This window comes from Malania oleifera, chromosome 13, assembly GCF_029873635.1.
Source record: "Malania oleifera isolate guangnan ecotype guangnan chromosome 13, ASM2987363v1, whole genome shotgun sequence".
NCBI lineage: Eukaryota > Viridiplantae > Streptophyta > Magnoliopsida > Santalales > Ximeniaceae > Malania > Malania oleifera.
In genome coordinates, this window is record NC_080429.1 from 81118055 (window position 1) to 81139655 (window position 21601).

At 37.0% G+C, this 21601-nt stretch overlaps 1 protein-coding gene across 1 annotated transcript in view; it reads left to right on the forward strand.

Moving 5' to 3' along the window:
* The first annotated feature begins 2724 nt into the window (after window positions 1-2724).
* LOC131146661 (uncharacterized) overlaps window positions 2725-21601 on the forward strand; it is a 37471-nt gene continuing 18594 nt past the window's right edge. Inside the window, exon 1 of the mRNA XM_058096395.1 lies at window positions 2725-3381. Within this exon, the coding sequence (XP_057952378.1) occupies window positions 2986-3381 (396 nt within the window). The 5' untranslated portion in view covers window positions 2725-2985. The remainder of the gene's footprint in view (window positions 3382-21601) is intronic.

Consider the following 21601-nt stretch of genomic DNA (forward strand, 5'->3'; position numbering starts at 1 on the left):
TACTGTACTTGATACTCAGTTATTCATGTTTATATGACACAAATTTCATGATATATATATATATAGTAGCTCATTTGTCACACACTAGTAATAGCATATTTTCTCTTACTGAGCGTTGGCTCATCCCAGTGCTGATATATTTTTCATGTGATCAAGGTAGGCGAGCAGATTAGGCTCAAAAATAGAAGGGTTTCAGTAGTGCCCTGACAGAGAGTGAGTATCATTTTTGGGAGCATTTTTGTATTACCCTAGCTAGATGAGGGAAATTTTAGGGATACAGTTATGTTGTATATATTGTAAAATATTTCAGAACTCTGGTATTGAATGTAATGGTTTAGGTTATGTTTATATGATTCTACTTCTCGCTGCTTAGGTTAATGTTATGGTATCAGAGTATGATAATTATTACAATGGAAAAAAAAATCAGATATTTATGCAGGTCGTTACATTTAATGCAACATTGAGCTTTTTCATGTCAATGGTAGATGATTCCTTCCTTCTGAAGTATTTTAGAATGAAGTATTTTTGTTTGGGAGAGCAAAAAGAATATTCTTTCCAGAATAAGGTCCTTATTCTTAGTAAGTCAATGAGAAATAGTTAACAAGTTTAATAAATATAGTGTTATCATGTCATTTATTTTCTATTTGGAAGATAAGGCCAAAATGAGTTTTGATGCAGCATTGAACTTTTTCATGTCAATGGTAGATGGTTCCCTCCTTTTGAAGTATTTCAGAATGAAGTATTTTTGTTTGTGAGGGCAAAGAGAATATTTTTTTCAGAAGAAGGTCCTTGATCTTGGCAGGTCAATAAGAAATAATTAATGTGTAATAAATATAGTGTTTTCATGTCATTTCTTTTATGTTTGGAAGATAATGGCAAAATGGGTTTTGATGTAGCATTGAACTTTTTCATGTCGATGGTAGATGGTTCCCTCCTTTTGAAGTATTTTAGAATGCAGTATTTTTGTTTGGGAGCGCAAAAAAAAAAAAAAAAAGATTCTCTCCAGAAGAAGGTCATTGTTCTTGGCAGGTCAATGAAAAAAAATTAATGTGTGTAATAAATATAATGTTTTCACTTTTTTATTATTGTTTTTCTTTTCATATTTGAAAGTGATGAAAAGATTTCACAAAGTTTTGAATAATATATAAGAAGGTTTATTTTTCTTCACCCTGTATTTCTCTTTTCCTTTATTTCGCTCAATTGTTTCAAGATGGTGAGAAATGTATGACATTTAATTATCGAGCTAGTTTAGAAATGACATTATTACAACTTTTATTTTACTTATTTTTTGTTTTATGAGATATTCACTTGAAATTAAATTTTTAACTACTATCCAAATCAGAGATGTCATCGATATGGAAGAAAATTACAATACTAACTAGGGTAGGATTGTTAATTTGAGGTACTGTAATTTTTTTCACTGTAAATTATCTATATCACATTTTGGAATGTGACAGTTGTACCACAATACAACTATAATAGTAAAAAACATTATAGATATATGTGACATGTTATGTTATGTTGATATGATATTAATATAGTTGTCCATTATATGTGGCAACTTTTAATGTTGGAGTTTAGGATTTTTATTATATAAGTTTCAAATTTTAAGTTTGGGAAGGAGTATAAGAGATTGAAGAAGCATGTGATGGGAGTTGAATTATGTCACGTTGTATAGCACAGGTTTGACGACTGAAAAAAGAGATGCATTGATATGAAGTAAGACAAATCAAAGGCACTTGTTTGATTTAATATACAACGTACTAATGCTTAAAAAGTTGGTACATTAATAAATTTATGATTTGCATCTCTCATCATGTAACCTAAATCTGGGCTTTTAATTGATCAAAAGAAATAACCAAATATAAAATGTAGAAGAACAATGAAATGACATTATTTACTACATAAAAATTTGGTAGATCAATAAATTTATGACTTGAAAAATTTCTTTAACCTTTTCAAGATGACTTGAAAATAAAAAGAAGTCAATAGGGATTTCGATCTTGGTCTTGCAATGAATTCATCAATTCCAATCCTCTTTATTAAAATGGGAGGAATAATTAAAAGTCTACACAAGGTTCCATCTTTCACATTATTTAAGGCAAAGAAGCATTATTATTACATAATTATTTGTATTGTTTATCATTAAGAGACATAATAACTATTTCCTTTCGGCATTAATACTCAATTTCTCACTATGTTATAAAAACATATCATTTATCTATTTGTGTTCATGCACTTTTCACTTTTGCCATTATAATTTTTAACACATTGAATTTGATTTTTTGTCACATCAAATATCATGGTTCTATTAAAAATAATTAATTAATAAACTTTCATGTGAGTGTATGTTTGTAAGTAGTGTTATATATTAATTTAAGAGTAAAAAACATTGACATTCATTGAGTTTTGAGAAAAAAATCACTTTCTACTGCTTAAGTTTTAAAAATTTTTAGGAGCTCTTATTAGATTTCAAGAATTTAATAAACCTCCATTGATGTTTGCTTAAAATAAAAAAATCTTTCCTTATATTTTATAAAGGGATAAACTTTTTGAGAGGCGGAATGGTTAAGAAAATTAAATGTTAAAAAGGAAGATTTGTGAATTTTTAAAATGTCAAAAGATAAAATTTCAAGAAGGCAATGGTTTTTTGTCAAAAAAAAAAAAAAAAAAAAAAAACACACACACACACACACTAGATGGTGGATTACCCTTTCTCTCTTTAATTGTGGGGGGTCAGGGCTCGTATGGTGCCGTCCTACAAGTTTTAGCCCCAAAGCTTAGATGGTTTCCTTCCTGCTCTCCCTTGTCTTCTACAGATCCATTTAGGGATCTTGTGGAAATGGGAAGCTGAATCTTGCGCTTTAGCCGGTGCACGAGGCCTCTTTCAATTGCAGGGTGCCATACAAAAATTTGCGAGCTTTGGACTCAATCGCGTAAACCCCAAATTCAGTGGACTCTGTCAGGCGTGGCCATTCAGGATTCATGGCGGGTAACTCAGGCTCATCTCCGTCTCCTAGCAAACTCCTCAAATCCCAAACCCTAGCCCTACCCTTGTCTTCCACGTTTTTCTCCAAAGGCAAGGACAAGCTCCAAGAACCCAAAGACGATCCTTTAAAAGAGGAAGAAGAAGAAGTAGAAGAGGAAGAACGTGGGGAGGAATTGATGCGATGTGGGGTTTGTTTATCGGAAGAAGGGAAGACCATCAGAGGGTGGATCGACAGCTGTGACCATTACTTCTGCTTCGTCTGCATCATGGAGTGGGCCAAGGTTGAGTCTCGCTGCCCCATGTGCAAGCGGCGCTTCTCCTCCATTCGCAGGCCGCCCAAGGAGGGGGTGTTTGCTTGTGAACGGATTGTCGATGTTCCTGTTCGTGATCAGGTGAGGAATATGTGGCTCTTATTGAGATTTTTTTGGTAGTTTACTGTGATCGATGGTGCTAGGGTGACTGAAAATGATAATTTATTTAAATGTTTTAAATTTCTTCGAAATGCTTTGATATAGGCATCGATTTTTGCTTCCATTTTGGAATTAATATTCTTGCTTCTGAAAGCAAAATTAACTTCGAGCGACTAGTTGTGAAAGAGAAAGTTCTTGGTAAGGGGCTTTTTGGTTCGTCGATCCTTCTTTATTTTAGGTGCCTATGAAAAAAATTAGGTCAACATGGTCCTTTCATTAACCCTCGAAAATACTCCAAATAGTGAGTCTCTTGTGGTAGTATCCACATATAATTTAATGGGATTCATTATTTGAAGTATTTTAATTGGATGAGAAGGCTTGATGAGAAGATCATATTGGTTCGTTCAGAGGACTTAATTTTCTCCGACTCAATATTTTCGACGACATCTCACTCGCCACCGACACATCCAAAGCCTCCAACCTCCCATCAATTTGGTTCACCTTTTGCACCGAAAAATTTCTATAATATTCCAAAACTCCATTCAGCTTCTTCAGAAGGCTCTCTTGCCCATTCAATGCAATTGTCAAACCATAGTTCAAGAAATCTTCACTCTCGCGCTCAATGACAATCTCGTCATTGTTGCCGGAGCATGCGCCGTTCGGCGACAGAACTTGGAGAGTGAAGAAGTAGTGAGAGCTCACTATTATTGTCGGTGGCTTCGAATCTGGTTCCCTTGCTCCTCAGTCCGCAAACATTGCTGAGGGGGAGTGATTATTATGAGGGTCACTGTTTGTAAAAGAACTCCAATCATCATCCTTGACCCATTTTGATTATTATAGGGTAAAAGTTCCTCAACAACTGCACACCCTCCCTTTATGGCTGATACAGACTCCCATACCGATAAATCTCCGCCTTCCTCCATCCTAGTTGAGTTGACCACAAAAATGATTGAAGTTTTGAGCAAAACTTCAGCCCGAACCCAGACCACTGATACTGCCACTACACCGATTGGTATCAAGTTGGATGACACAAACTATGCTCTTTGGTCCCTAGTTGTTGAGATGTATATCTCGGGCAATGACAAACTGGGGTATATAAACGGCGATCTCCCTCAACCTCCTCAGACGAACTCTACCTTTAGACGATGGAGCACAGACAACGCTATTGTTAAAGGTTTGTTGATTAATTCCATGGACTCTTTCCTTATCAGTAACTTCATTCGATTTTTGACAGCCAAGATGGTCTGAGATGCAATTACTATTATGCATTTTGATGGCAGCGACACCTCTCAGGTGTATGATCTTCAGCGACGTGTGACTTGCCTTAAATAGGCCGGCGACTCTCTTGAAAAATTCTACAATAATCTCCAAGGCCTATGACGTGAAATAGGCTTCCGCCGCACAAATCTGATGGAATGCCAACCGATGTTCAGCACTATAATACTCTAGTTCAAGAAGATCGGGTATATGTGTTCTTGGATGGTCTCGATGACCGCCTAGACCATATCTGAAGTGCTCTCCTGTAGATAAAACCATTCCCAACAGTGGAGCAAGCCTATGCACACATCTGTAAGGAAGCTCTTTATCAAACAATGATGACGACTGGTAGTCCTGATGATACACCAGGAGCGGTTTTGGCATGCAAGAGCTTCAAATATGACTCGCATCCTCCAGCACCCTCCAAATCTCTCTCTCTGCATGGTGGCAAATCCGATTCCAAATCCCGAGCCACCCCTGATGGAGCTAAGTGCTCTCATTGCGGGAATACAAAGCATACCCGTGAGACATGTTTCAAGCTACATGGGTATCCCGATTGGTGGCACGACCTCCAGGCTTGGAAGCGCTGTGATGCTGTTGGGAATGATGAAGGCACCGGCAAGGTTGCAGTGGTTGTAGGCTTGTAGCTGAACCACATCTTTCTCTCATTTCAGCCGATAGTTCAAATTCTAACCCAGGTAATACTCTCCTTAGTTCTAATAAAGAAGCTAATTGCAGTGCTTGGATACTTGATTTCGGAGCAACGAACCATATGACGTTTGATGCAAATGATTTTTCTTAGTACTCCCCTCCTCGGTGAACTAGCATCGCCAATGCTAATGGAGTCATCTCTTTGGTAACTGGGGCTAGGACTGTGATGTTGTCACCGACCCTACCACTATCTAATACTTTACTCGTGCCTTCTCTTTCTCACAAGTTACTATTTGTGAGTCTAGTCACCAAAAACCTGAATTGTGTTGTGCTCATTTATCCTGTGTTTTGTCTTATTCAGGGTATTCTCATCAAGGAGATCATTGGGTGTGGTACTAAGAGGGGGGGCTCTATTACACGGAAGATTTCAGTGTGGGCCGAGCACATCACATGCACCCGAGCACATCACATGCACCGCCTGAGTAACCTCAAATTAGAACATATTAGGCTTTGGCACTGTCGATTAGGCCATCCTTCGTTTGGTTATCAACGTATGTTTCTTGATTTATTTTCGAATTTGTCAATTTTGGACTTTAAATGTGAGGCTTGCATTTTAGCTAAAAGTCATCGAGTCACATATCTATTAAGTATCTGTTAGGTTGACAAGGCCTGTAGTGGAGTCTTAAACTCAAGAACTTTGGAGGGCATGCGGTTAATGAGATGGACGACCGTGGCAACAGTAGCATCCCAGTGGTGGTTAGGCACGTGAGCTCCAAGTAAAAGAGCTCAAATAGTTTCAAGGATGTGGCGATTTTTGCGCTCCGCAATTCCATTTTGCTGAGAGGTCTGGGGGCATAAGGTCTCATGAATCAAGCTATGGTGTTGGATATAATCGCGGAATTGTTGATTCACATATTCTGCCCCATTATCGGATCGAATGATTCGAATCTTAGTGGAGAACTGAGTTTGAATCATTTTGTGAAAGGATTGAAATACATGGAAGACTTCATCTTTATGTTTCAACAAGTAAATCCAAGTCATTTGAGTGCAATCATCAACAAATATCACAAACCAGCGGAAACCAGACATAGTAGATTTTGGGGAAGGACCCCATACATCAGAGTGAATCAAAGCAAAAGGAACGTCACTCTTATTCATACTTAACGGATACGTGACTCGATAACTTTTAGCTACAATGCAAGCCTCAAATTTAAAGTCCAAAATTGACAAATCCAAAAATAAATCAGGAAACACATGCTTCAGATAACCAAACGAAGGATGGCCTAGCCGATGGTGCCAGGGCCAAATCTGTTCTACTCGGAGGTTACTCAGGTGGTGCATGCGATGTACTCGGTTTACACTGAAATCTTCCATGTAATTGAGCCCCCCCTCTTAGTACCACGCCCAATGATCTCCTTGGTAAGAATATCCTGAATAAGACAAAACGTAGGATAAATGAGTACATCACAATTCAGGTCTTCAGTAACTTGACTCACGGATAGTAACTTGTGAGAAAGAGAAGACACGAGTAAAGTATTAGATAGTGGTAGGGCCGGTGACAACATCACAGTCCCAGCCCCGGTTACCGAAGAGACGACTCCATTAGCATTGGCGATGCTAGTTCGCCGAGGAGGGGAGTGCTGAGAAAAGTCATTTGCATTAAACGTCATATGGTCCGTTGCTTCGGAATCAAGTATCCAAGTGCTGCAATTAGCTTCTTTATTAGAATCGAGGAGCATGGTTTGAAATCGCAGTTGCGGGTAACGTCGCATGACAGTCGCGGGTGTTACGTAACGGGAAGCGGGCGTAACAGTCATGAATTTTTTTCACGCATGCACAATCATGCCAAAATTGAAAAATAAGCATGAAATCCATTAATGCATGATTTTTAATAAATTTTGATGGCTTTTATTCAACCTACAAATGCTTTTTAATAGGTAATATAATTTTTATATAAATTTTAATGCGCTGTTTACAAAAAAGGGTATATTTTTTTATAGTTTGCATTACTTTAATGGGTAAAAAGATGTAGAAATATAATTAAAATGAATAATTAATTAATTAAAGAGATAAAGTTACTAAAAATGAGTCAATACTTAATATACACATACATGAATTTGAAAAATGATTTGTCTCAAATATCAATAGTTGAATAACTGAATACAATTTTACAAATTTATAACATAGCACTTGTCACCACCAAAATGAATGACGTGGAGGGTCTTCATAATTTGCATCTCTATCTTGAGATTGGGATTGAAAATTATCTCTCCACCATTGTGGAAATACAAAGATGAAGAAACTAAGGTTTACGTCATTTTGTTGTTGCTCATGAAAATATACTAGTGGTGAAGAAGATTTAACAGATATAGGAGGTGCATAATCTCCTCCTTGACCATATCCTGAATAATATCCATAAGTTGGGGCTAGAGCTGGAGCTGGAGCTGGAGCTGGCTCTGGGTAGTGTGTAGAAGTTGACTCACTAGATCCTGAGATTTTTGATCCATTAGGATAAAAACGTGAGTTACGAGATGCATAATGTTGATATGCTGGATGAGATCCATATGATTGTGATGATGAACCATATAAACCAAAGTCGCCAAAACTACGAACCACACCATATGAATCTTTTGAAGAATTACTAGGGTTTCCACTAGCACTCCTTTTCCTGGGCCGTGAAGATTGGTTCCCTGGAGGAATACCCAAGTCATAATTTTCAGGTATATCATGTAGTTTATAACGATTAGAAGGATATATATCCCTTACAAATGATGTCCCTGTGTCATATCCGTAATCATAATCTACACTGTCGCCGCCACCACCATCACCACCACTGCCACCTGCCTTAACCCCAGCTCCAGCACCACTACCACCATCATCATCACTTGGTGGGCTCAAACCAAGATTGTCATCACTTTGTATATGTTCAAGGCTTGAACTTGAATCATCATGCACGTTTATTGGTGGTCGATCACCTCCTTCTGCAGTACCATTAAATTCTTCATTTAATCAATTTGAATTGTCTTGGCCGTCGAGTAGTGGTCTCTCTCTCTCCTCTAACCATTGACTCAAAGGATCATCTTTTTCGAAAATTTAGGCCAAATTGATAGGATTGAACATCTTCAATTTCCTGTTGGCTTCTTCTCATTGTACGTCTTAACTTTAACCTTACGTTGTAATGTATGAAAACAAGTTTTTGTAGTCTTATGTACTTTAATCTATTTCTTGTTTTCATATGGACAAGGCTAAAGGTGCTGATGCAGGACGGGAAAGGGTGGCCTAGTCCTATGGTTCAACCCTTACAATTACATACACTCAATATACTTTAAATTAAGAATTTAATTATCCGAACATAAACACAATAAACCAGAGGACATATCACATGTTTTGGGATTTTTAAAGGGTGTATGATGCTGTTCACAAATAAGTCCTAATTGGTTCTTTCACAAAGGAAACAAGTTGAAATTGTAGTAAAGATGTTATTTCAATATTTCAAGAAATAAGTTCTGTATTTCGGACAACAGTATTCCACAATTGTTTTAGACTAGTAAGCAGTAATATTGAAAGTCTAAGGCTTCAAATATGCTAATTAAGTTTTGGAATTCAGAATTTCAGGCAAAGGGTTTATCAAATATGAAAGTGCAGAATTTGAAACTAAGGTTTTAGTAATAGCAGGGGCTGTAAGATATAATGGGGGTTCAAACAGAAACTGATGTTACCATGAGAATCTATGGATGCTTGACATTGTTCAACAAGCAGTGGGATCACACCTGGAGTCCTTGGTACAAGCTTGTGATATACCAATTGAATGCAGCAATACAAAGGATTGATGGTGGTCGTGTGGTGATATGAAAGTGCTGGCCGTGTCAATGTAACTTTGGTGGTGGCCGTGTGAGTGATGGAGGGGAAATCGTGAAAGTGAGATAGGGATGGAGTCGCTGGATAGGTAGTCGTCTTTCATCACCTGATCTTCGGGAAGAATGATGTAGCCTCGCACTACACAATCACAAGGATTAGACAAAGCTAACAAGCTTCAACAAAGGAATTTCCTTTCAATATTTCAATATTCAAATTTCAACTTTCATGTCTTTGTTTTTACAATGAAAAGACTATTTATAGGCATAGCCTAGGAGACAAAATATTAAACACTTTCAACAACTCTCAACAACTCTTAGCAACTCTCAACAACTCTTGACAACTCTCAATAACTTACTAAGACATGCACATGCAAGCAAACAAATTGTCTTGCAAGATTACAAATTAAATATAAAACAAAAGTCAAAGAGAGGCCCAATTACGCGTGGGGCCCAATGGAGCCGTGTGGGGCCCACAAGATCGTGTGGGTCCCACACGGGTCTTCTTGCTTTAATACTTCACTTGGATCTTTTCGTATCTTGAAATATGATTTTCCAATAATCCCATGGGTTCCTTCAAAACAGTTATGAACTAAAGTGGACATTTGGAGGCCTTCCACGTGTTACCATGTCGGCGAAGGAAAGGGGTAAGGCCTGTTGATCCCCTTCATCTCTCCCCGGCCCAAAAGAATTCTTCTTTGAAGAATTAAAAGTGAAGTACTGGGAGTACAATTCCGGGTTAATACGAAGGAGGTCTTTTTTCACAATCCAGCTACCCTCCGAAAGTGGTTTACCCCTCCACTTGACCAAGAACTTTTGGAATGAACCTGCTCATGTGAATGTTGTCTTGTAATCCAAGATTTTTTCAATTTCATCACGGTTCTTGGGTATGGGTAAAGGTGGGGGCAAAGGTAATTTAGGGGTTTCGGGTTTATGATGAGTGGAGAATGGGGTGGGATCACCTGCAAGGTTAGAACTGGAGGGATCCACAAAAGAAGATGCTTCAAGAAATGGGTTAGATCCTCAACATTAAAAACATTGCTTATGTCAAAATTAACAGTGATATCAAGATTAACAGTGATATCAAGCATGTAAGCATTAGAACTTATTTTCTTTAAAATTTTGAAAGGGCCCATCTTTTTAGCATGTAACTTTCTTACCTTTCCTACAGGAATCCGTTCGAGACGAATACGGATCATAACCATATCACCCTTTGAAAAATCTTGTAACCTGCGATGAATATCAACACTAGATTTATAATGTTCATTGTTTAGATTAATCTTCATTCTTATTTCAGAGTGTAGGTCATGTATGTGCTTAGCAAAAGCATCGGCTTGTTCACTTTAGTTCATAACTGTTTTGAAGGAACCCATAAGATTAATGGGTTATCATACAGTTCATACTTGAAGACTTTTGGCACGCGAAAATCCAAGTGAAGTATTAAAGTAAGAAGACCCATGTGGGTCCCACATGATCTTGTAGGCCCCACACGGCTCCATTGGGCCCCACACAAAATTGGGTCTCCCTTTGACTTTTGTTTTATATTTAATTTGTAATCTTGCAAGACAACTTGTTTGCTTGCATGTGCATGTCTTAGTAAGTTGTTGAGAGTTGTTGGAAGTGTTTAATGCTTTGTCTCCCAAGCTATGTTTATAAATAGCCTTCTCATTGTAAGAACAAAGACATGAAAGTTGAAATTTGAATATTGAAATATTGAAAGGAAATTCCTTTGTTGAAGCTTGTTAGCTTTGTCCAATCCTTGTGATTGTGTAGTGTGAGGCTACGTCGTTCTTCCCAGAGATTAGGTGATGATAGACCACTACCTATTTAGTGACTCCATTCCTATCCCACTTTCACGATTTCCCCTCCATCACTCACACGACCACCACCAATGTTACATCCACACGGCCAGCACTTTCATATCACCACACGGCCACCAACAATCCTTTGTATTGCTGTGTTCAATTGGTATATCACAAGCTTGTACCAAGGACTCTAGGTGTGATCCCATTGCTTGTTGAACAATGTCAAGCATGCATAGATTCTCGTGGTAACTTCAGATTCTGTGAAATGTCAAAACATGTGAAATGTCTTCTGGCTTATTGCGTTTATGTTCGGATAATTAAATTCTTAATTTAAAGTGTATTGAGTTTATGTTCTTGTGAGGGTTGAATCGTAGGATTAGGCCACCCTTTCCTGTCCTTCATCAAGTGCTCCAATTACGCTCACAGTTAGAAGCTGATGTGGTCTGGCTAAGAACTCTGATTGCTATTTTTTGGATCTCAGGAGCATACAAGCCATAGTGAATCCACCATTGGGCTGCATGAATAATTAAAGAGAGTTTTATGTCAGTATAGCGTATTTTTCAAAAGTCAAATTTGAACATAAAGAGAGAAAATAAAGCCATTCATCTATTATTTAGCTATATTTATCAGGATTTATTTGTTTCACTGCTCTTTGAGCCAACGGGGTTCCAAATGTCTCCTGCCTCGATATAACAACTACAAAAGGATGATTGTGAAATATAATTAATTAATTAAATGTATTAATAATTATTCTAGAAAGTATTACAAAATACTAAAACAATTCATTATTCAATTTAATGGAACCAATACTTGATTAATTGCTTGAATTTGAGTATCTATATCGTGTACCAATTTGGTTATCACTTTTTTAACCCGATCCATGACTTCTCTAACAACTTCAGGAAAGGGTTGGGCACCATAAAAAAATTGTGGGTTCAAAAAAAATCTTAAAATTAAATTTAGAAACATATTAATCAATAGTTTTTTAATGCAACTATGCATAATTTAAAAGTTAAAATAATAAGAAATTATATTTGATTCACATTTACCAGCAGCATGCAAATCTTAGTACAATTGAAAACTCCATCGGTTGTCAATAATTTTCCAATAGTCTTTGTAGAACCGAGAATCTTTTTGAATGACTAACTCCGTCCTATCAATTGCCTCGTATATGAAACCCATGGTTGGTTTTTCATCACCATCAACCAATTTAAGAACTTTCACAAAGGGTTCCTACACTTTAATTATATTAGAGGCCTTTTGCTAAAACTCTTTGCCTAAGATAATCTTTTTCGAATCATATGCTGGACCTGATTTTGCCATCCCAAACTTTGAGTTTTTTCAAGCATCAGATGTAAACATTTCTCTCAATGCTTGTTTATGCTTGACAATAGTCTGCAAAGCAATGAAGTTAGTGGCAAATCAAGTGATGGCAAGTGAAGTAACTCTTTATTATTTGTGAATTTCTTCCTGAAATTCACTGTTCATGTGTGGTCGTAAATAAAGGAGGTTATTGTTCTTGCATCTTCGAAGACCTTTTTCATGTTACTTTTCTTACCAATATTTTCAAGAATAAGGTCTATGCAATGAGTTGCACATGCTGTGTAATATAGATTAGGCCTCTTTTGCATTAATAATTTTTCTCTTGCCTTCATTGCAACTTCATTATCAGTCACTACTTGGATAACATTCTCCTCTCCAATTTCTTCAACCACCTCGTCCATTAATCTGATATGAAATTATAGATTCAATAATTACTACTACTTAGTTAAAAACATACAAATTCATAATACTATTTGCATATACAATTAAAATGAGAAAATTACTTGAAATAATATTCAACTGTTCTGCTTAACACATCAGAGGTATCGACTGACTTATGAAACAAGGCGCCTCTATTGCAATAAATTAAAAAGTTTATAATGTGTTTTCTAATTGGTCATGACCAACCATCACACATAAGGGTTATACCTCTCTCCTTCCAAATTCCAAAAAAAGAAATATAATTTTTCATTTCTCGATACTCTTGTTACAAATAAATTTCAGATACCTTAAAGGGCGATGGACACTTCACCTCCTTTCTAACATCTGCAGCAATATCAAACATAGGCTGCATAAATGGAGAGTCAGTTACATTTGCTGGAATTCGATTATAAATGAGGAATTTTCCAATTGCTTTTCCTAATTTATTTCTTAAACCTTTCAGTAACTTAGTGTTGATTTTTGGTTGTTTTGCACTTTTGCTTCTTTCTAAAATAGGATTGCCTTTAGTCTAGCTTTAAGGGTATCAAGATTGATCCATTGTCGTCTACTACCTTTAGCTTCTCGACCACGATAAGATCGAGCTCCTGCTCTACTGAAACCATTGGTAGCACCACTGCCAGAGCCACCTCCCTCTTCATAAATATTACCCCTTCTAGTTGTTCCCGCTCGAAATCTTTGTCTCTCTTCCCATTGTTGCTGTGATCGTATGCTTTCTTGGCAAGCAAATCTCATACTTTCTTCTTCCAAGATTTCTTTATCGCTCAAATTCTCAAAATCTCCTCTGATTTGGGCTTCTACTTCATCTTGCCTTTTTTGTTTCTCTTTTCTTTTTAGCATACTATTGTAGATGTTTCATCATTTGTTCTCTTACTTGTGTGGTCACATTTGAGCATCTAGCTTCTTGACCTTTTTTACGTGCCAAGTGTTGTTTCAAGCATGTAATGCCTCCTTTAATTATCTTTCCATACAACTTACTCATAATAACATGTCTGTTACCGTCCACCGCAGTACCAAAATGCCATCCAATATCCTCACTAGATAAGTTCTCATTTCCTTTTTCACGTGACATCTTGATAGACTTGATTTGATGATCTCTACACAAAACACAGAGAAAATACAAAGTTACAACCTTTATAAAAAAATGATAGGTATAGTATAATTAGTAATTTAGTAAATATTAAATAGTCCTTCTAATTTTAATTACTTATTATGTAAAAATAAAATATAATATTTGATTAAAAATAATAAGTAATGTTTATTTAAAATATTTAAATAAACAAAATTATAAAATATTAGATATTTTATTTATTAGTAAAATAAGAGTGTTTATGCATATATTTAAGGGATGTATCTTTAAATTGTGTAATTACCGAAAGACATATTCCTTTATCTTTAAAAAGATATTTTCATTTTTTTCTATAATTTGATTTTATTTTCATTTATAACTATAAGAAATAAACATTGCAATTTTAAAGGTGAAAAATGACTTTTGCTCTACTTTCATATATATCACTAATAGAGATCCATACTATACAAATTGACTATTTAACTTTTTAAGCATTTTCTCAGTATATGGATTAAAATAATTTTTTTCTAGAAATTCTAGTTGTAAAAATCAGAATTATTAATGTATTAACTATTAAGTTAAAATTTTGTTTATTAAGTTATCAATTTTTACTTTATTTGATAACTAAAAACAAAAAATAGATCATGTAAATATATATATTTTTACCTAATTTCAAATTTAATGTCAAAATGTTGTTTTAAAACTTAAAAAATATTAAGAAAAAAGAAATATGTGATGGTACTAGATTTTCATAATTACTTTTCAAAAAAATAAGTCAATTAAAATATTCATAAATTAAGAAAAAAATATTTTGCATATGATTATTATTGATCTCTAATTTTTTACTCTATTAAATTACCTTTTTTTTTAAATTCAATTTAACATACATGATACAAGTTACAATTACAACAAAGTATAATTTTTTTAAAAGAAAAATATAATGAAACGTTTAAGTGGCCAGTGGGTCTTGACTCTTAAACTTACTCTCATACGTGCGCTGGAGAGTGGAGAAGTTGAGATTGGAATGCTGAGTTGAGACTAAGAGAGGAGCCTCGAAGGAGTCGAAGCATGAACGGCCGATGACTCCAAACTTTGAAGTCGAAATCGAAGGCTGGCAGTTGGCGAGTGGCGACGACTGGCGAAGGGAGCTGCTGAAGGGCTATCGGCGACTTGTAGAGGCGGCGGAGCTGCTGCAGGGCTGTCACCGGTGACTCGCGAAGCTACTACAATTTTGCAACTCTTGCAAGGCTTCGAATGTAGCTGCTTGAGGAGGTAGATGAGTAGATCTGATCTTACTCTTAGGCTTCAAAGTGAAACCTTTTATTTAGTTTCATCCAACAAAAGTTCAAGGTACGATTTTTATTTTCCTCTTTGAATGTTAGATTGAATGGCAGATCTGCCAAGGATGGGTGGTTAGGAGAGGGTGAAAGTAGCGGAAAGCTTGGATTTAGGGAATTAGGAATCGTCCTTTGACTGACAAGTTGTCGGCCAGTGTAACGGTCCATAATGGATTGTTATGAATTGTAACGTTGGGTAATGGCTGTTACGGTTGTGAATTTTTTCCGCTCCGCAATATCGTCCTGTATCGGTTTCGAGGACTTCAATTTTCGTTACGTAACGGCCGTTATTTAAAACCATGCTGAGGAGAGCATTACCTAGATTAGAATTTGAACTATCTGTTGATATGAGAGAAAAATGTGGTTCGGCTGCAGCCACAACACCCTTGCTTGTGCCTTCATCATTCCCAACTACATCATGGCGCTTCTGAGGCTGGAGGTCACGCCACCAATCGGGATACCCGTGTAGCTTGAAGCATGTCTCATGAGTATGCTTTGTATTCCTGCAATGAGAGCACTTAGCTCCATCGGGGGTAGCTTAGGATTTGGAACCAGATTTGCCACCATGTAGAGAGTGAGACTTGGAGGGTGCTGGAGGATGTGAGCCATGTTTGAAGTTGTTGGACGCCAAAACCACTCTTGGTGTATCATCGGGACTACCAGTTGTCATCACTACTTGACCAAGAGCTTCCCTACGGATGTGTGCATAGGCTTGCTCCACTGTTGGGAATGGTTTTATCTGCAGGACAACACTTAGTATATGATTTAGGCGGTCATCGAGACCATTCAAGAACATATATACTTGATCTTCTTGAACTAGAGTATTGTAGTGTTGAATATCGGTTAGGCGTTCCATCGGGGTTGGGCGGCGGAAGTCTATTTTACGCCAGAGGCCTTGGAGATCATTGTAGAATTTTTCAAGAGAGCTGCCAGCCTGTTTGAGGCGGGTCACGCGTCGCCAAAGATCATACACTTGGGAGGTGTCGCTGTCATCAAAATACGTAGTATCAATTGCCTCCCAAACCATCTTGGTTGTCGGAAATCGAATGAAGTTGCTAATAAGGAGTCCATGGAATTAAGAAACCAACCTTTAACAATAGCGTTGTCTGTGCGCCATTATCTAAAGGTAGAGTCTGTTTGAGGAGGTTAAGGGAGATCGCCGTTCATATACCCAGTTTGTCTTTTCCCGAGACATATATCTCGACAACCTGGGACCAAAGAGCATAGTTGGTGCCATCCAAATCGATACCGATCGGTGCAGTAGCAGTATCGGTGGTCTGGGTCGGGACTGAAGTTTTGCTCAAAGCTTTAGTCATTTTTGTGGTCAACTCGGCTAGGTTTGAGGAAGGCGGAGATTCATCGGTATGGGAGTCTGTATCGGCCATGGAGGGAGGATGTGCAGTTGTTGTGGAACTTTTACCTTATAATAATAAACATGGGTCAGGGATGATGGTTGAAGTTCTTTTACAAACAGTGACCCTTATAATAATCACTCCCCCTCAACAATGTTTGCATACTGAGGAGCAGGGGAACCAAAGCTAGAGCCACCGACAGCAATGGCGAGCTCTCACTACTTCTTCACTCTCCGCGTTCTGTTGCCAAGCGGCGCGCGCTCAGACAACGATGACGAGATTGTCATTAAGTGCGAGAGTGAAGATTTCTTGAACTATGGTCTGACGATTGCGTCGAAGGGGCAAGAGAGCCTTTTGAAGGAGTTGGATTGATTTTTGGAATATTACAGTAATTTTTTGATGCAGAAGGTGAACCAAATTGGTGGGAGGTCGGAGGCTTTGGATGGGTCGGTGGCGAGCGAGATGTCGTTGGAATATATGGAGTCGGAGAAGATGAAGGAGTTGATGGAAGAGACTTTGGCAGTGTACTGGACGACGTCGGCTCCATACGTGGAGGATTATAGCCGGTCTGTTGCGAGGATGATTGGAGCTGGTACGGTGTAGTTGATCAAGGGGATATTGTAGGTGTAGTAGTGTGCGCCGATAGAATTTTGTGGATGAGAAGCAAAAGCTAATCTCTCTTATTCTGCAATTGTGTGTGGAAGCCGTGAAGGATGAAATTGTGGGGTCGAAGAGGCTTATCAGCACGGAACCGGCTCTGATACCATGACAGAATATTGCAAAATTTTGTATATTCAATTTCTTCTTACAAGGATGAATGGGTATATATAACAAAAAAATTTATCTTTAATTAACTATCCATATATCAAGGCTAAATTGAAAGCTGTCCCTATAATTGAGGGATGATTCTATAATTGAGGGATGACTATCCACAATCACGCCAACACTCCCTTCCCCCCCAAGTTGGTGCATATATATTTGTAATGCCCAACTTGCAAAGTGAGTAGTAGAAGCTCTTGCAGCGTATAACTTTTGTAAGTATATATGCGAACTGATCTTCGGACTTAACGAATGGAAATCAAATTGTCTTGGCCTCAAGATTTTGTTTGATGAAGTGTTGATCAACCACCACATGTTTGGTCCATTCATGTTGGACTGAATTTTGAGAAATGTCAATAGTAGCCTTGTTATCATAGAAGGTCGTTAAATCAATGTCGGTAAGGGACAATCCAATTCCATTGGTTCCTCACCATAAGAAGAATACAATCAATAGGGATAATGTAGAAGGTATAATCATTACATGAGATGATCCATAAGAAAAAGCAAGACTTCAAAAGCAATTGGCGACATAATTCGGGATGAAAAATCTAGGAGGATTCACATATTTTCTGGGAATTGAAGTTGCTAGGTCTAAGCAAGGAATATTCCTTTCCCAACGAAAATATATCCTAGATTTATTATCAGAAGTTGGATTACAAGATTGTAAGCTTGCAGATTCACCAATAATCCAAAATCACAAGCTTGGAGAATATGCAGACCAAGTGCCAACAGACAAAGGAAGGTACCAGAGATTGGTTGGGAAACTTATTTATCTCTCCCAGACATGACCTGACATCACCTATGCAGTGGGTGTAGTAAGCCAATTCATGCATTGTCCAAGTGAAGATCATATGAATGCAGTGATTCGGATTCTCTGATACCTAAATTCCTTCCTTGGAAAAGGACTTATGTTCTCAAGAAACAACCACTTGAGGGTTGAAGGTTATATAGATGCTGACTGGGTAGGGAATATTTTAGATAGAAAATCCACCTCAAGCTATTTCACGTTAGTTGGAGGGAACCTGGTTACATGGAGAAGTAAGAAGCAAAGGGTGGTAGCATTATCAAGTGCCGAAGCTGACTTTCGTGGGGATGGCTAAGGGTTTGTGTGAGCTTCTCTAGCTTCGAAGACTATTAACTGAAATTGGCTTTGCTGCAAGCTACGAGATGGACTTATTCTGTGATAACATGACTGCTATTGACATTTCTCATAATCTAGTTCGGCATGATCGGACTAAACATGTGGAAGTAGATCGACACTTCATCAAGCAAAATATTGAGGCCAAGACAATTCGATATTCATTTGTTAAGTCTGAAAACCAGTTGACAAATATACTTACAAAAGCTGTATGCAAGAAAAGCTTCTACAACTCACTTGGCAAGTTGGGCATTAGATATATATATATATACACCAACTTGAGGGTGAGTGTTGGCATGATTGTAGGAAGGAATTGTGGATAGTCATCCCTCAATTATAGGGACAACCTTCAATTTAGCCTTGATATATGGATAGCTAATTATGGATAAATTTCTCTGTTATATATACCCATTCATACTTGTAAGAAAGAATTGAATATACGGAATTTTTCTATATTCTATCAAGACATTGACCTCCCTTGAGATTTGGCTGCCTTGAGATTTGGCGAAAAGACAAAGACTTGCTTGAGGTTTCAAAAATCTTACATACCTCTCTTGACATTTGATATTTGGAACATTTATACCCCTAAATTAATTGTATTTTTTGCCAAATATAAGGAGAGGTATGTGGAATTTTTGAAAATTTAGAGGAGGTTCCTGGAATTTTTAAAACCTCAGGGAAGATCCTTGTCTTTTTGCCAAGCCTCAGGAGAGGCTAGTGTCTTTTACCCTTTATGTTATAATATTTTATCACACACTATTATGATTTATACCGCTGTAAACTGTTATAATGCTTAAAAAATGTAAAGCAATATCATATTATTTTATATAATATGATAATATTCTTATACTAAAATATGATAACATGAGCGGTGCTATACCATATCATATTATAACACTAAAGTATTATAAAATAATTTACTTTGATATGATAATATGAAAATATGACTATTCTTCAGATATTATTAGATAGGCAGGTCAGTGATATTCTAATAATATTAATTAAATGTCTCACAAGATTCCATGTTGAACCAAACACAAATATCGGCGTCTTGTGTACGTTCTTTGGAGTCTTATAATGTTAACCAAGAAAAAATATTCTTGAATTTTTCTCGGAAGGAGAATGTTGGCCATCACGGGCCCGTGACATCATGGACCCACGTGGCAGAAAAAGAGAGGAAGATAGAAGCTTGTGGGCTCTTGTGCCTTTCTCTTTTTTGCCACGTGGGCCTGTGATGATCACTGGTCCATCATGAATAACATTACTCTTTTTGGAATAACTCAGCAATATTACTAGAAACTGGGATATGACCCAACTGCGTAGGTTCTTTGGAGTCTTATAATGTGAACCAAGCAAAAATATTTCTAAAATCTCATTCTTGGGATTTGGATTTGTGGGAATGTCATTCTAAGTGCATTTTGACTTCTTGCGAGCCAAGTGCTCCCTAAAAGCAGATTTTGGATGTATTAGCCTACTTTGAAGGTAAAGTTGCTCTTTACTTGTGCTTTTAAAAGCACGAAAAGCTGCTTTTGAAATGCTAGAATCAAATGGTGCATGCAGCATAAGAGAGTGTTATGAGTTTCAATTGCTTATTGTGTGGGTTAGAGGCTCTATTTGGTTTGCATGATAATAACACGGGAAGTAAACTTTTTTAGTTTTTTCTGCTTTTTTTTAATATAAGGTTCGAGTCTCTTTTAGAATGGAAACAAATTAGGTTTATGCAGGCTAGGATGGACACTGATATATGACATAATACCTACACAGCAATACCGAAATTTTAGAGAAATTGAACAACCGCGATACCTCGGCTAATGTGTGTGTGTGTGTGTGCAGTTCTTGTTTTTTCCCCTTTTGTACGTAAATATTCAAGTAAAATAAATTGAAGATGAATTTAGGAATTATTCTCATACACATTTTACAAATAAACATCATCCACGCCCATTGAGTGCTTTTATTTTTTGTAATTTCACGTTTCACGTTCATAAAAATACAATTAGATTTATAAAATCTAACACAAAAGATCTTGTGAAACATCAAAAGCATTGTTCCAACAATAAATTCAAACCCGAGAACAAATGGCATGAGAAACTGGAAAGATTGATAGTATGGAAATGTTTGAGATGTGTCTTTTAAAAAAATAAATTTATTATTTTCTGAAATAGGTTGAATATCTGTCCCACTGTATTGATAGCAACTTAAACTTAAGGGGTTTTGGAGTGTCATTGCTTCCTGGGGATGCAGTAAAGGAGGTTGATAATCTAATGCTTCAACTGGAATGTGCAACTGCTGGGTGATGGCGCATGTATATGTCCCTCTACTACCCCACTCCCCCCAAAAATGAGGAAAGTGCAACTTATTATTATTATTTTTTAAAATGAACATAAAATATTTATGAACATCAGAAAAGAGAGAAGATACCATTCGGAGGATATGACGTCATCCAAATAACCAAAAACAAAAGCTGCAGAAAATGAAATTACTAAGCAAAGCTCTCCAATCTCTCAGCATGTCACTTCAAATAACTTCTCTAAAATGTCATGTGTAGAGCACCAGAGTGGAGTGAGAAAGACCACCCTACACCATATAAAACAACAGGAGTACCAAGTCCCAACGCCTGTAAAAGTTCTAGCATTGAAACGTAATGTCATGTAGAAAATGTGATGTAGTAACAATAGTAAGGGTACTACCTAGAGGGTAAGTAGGGAGATAAATAGATGGAAGAAGAAGAAGAAGAGGAGGAGGAAAAAGGATGAAGGGATAAGGAAGAAGATACAAATAGAGGGTGGGGGGGTACCCAGCTTCACTTCACCTTTCAAACTCACTAAAAACTGCTCTTACAAGCTTTGACACCCTATTTACTAGAAAGCCTAAATTTTAAGAAATTATGAATAAACCCCTAAAGATACAAGAAATTATAAATAAACCCCTAAAATCATTGTATCATGAACAATCCCCCAAAAACACAAAAGCCTTCTACACATTGAACTTTGGCGAGGATCAGAGGATGTGATGATAGCTTCGTACACGTAAGCAGCTCCCTCTGAAAACAAGGCTAAATTGGTGAATTGTGAAATTCAAGAATTTTGAAATGTTGAAGACTTGATGAAACTAAAAGTTAGTACCGACCTTGTTTGTTATGATTATCATATTTTGACATAT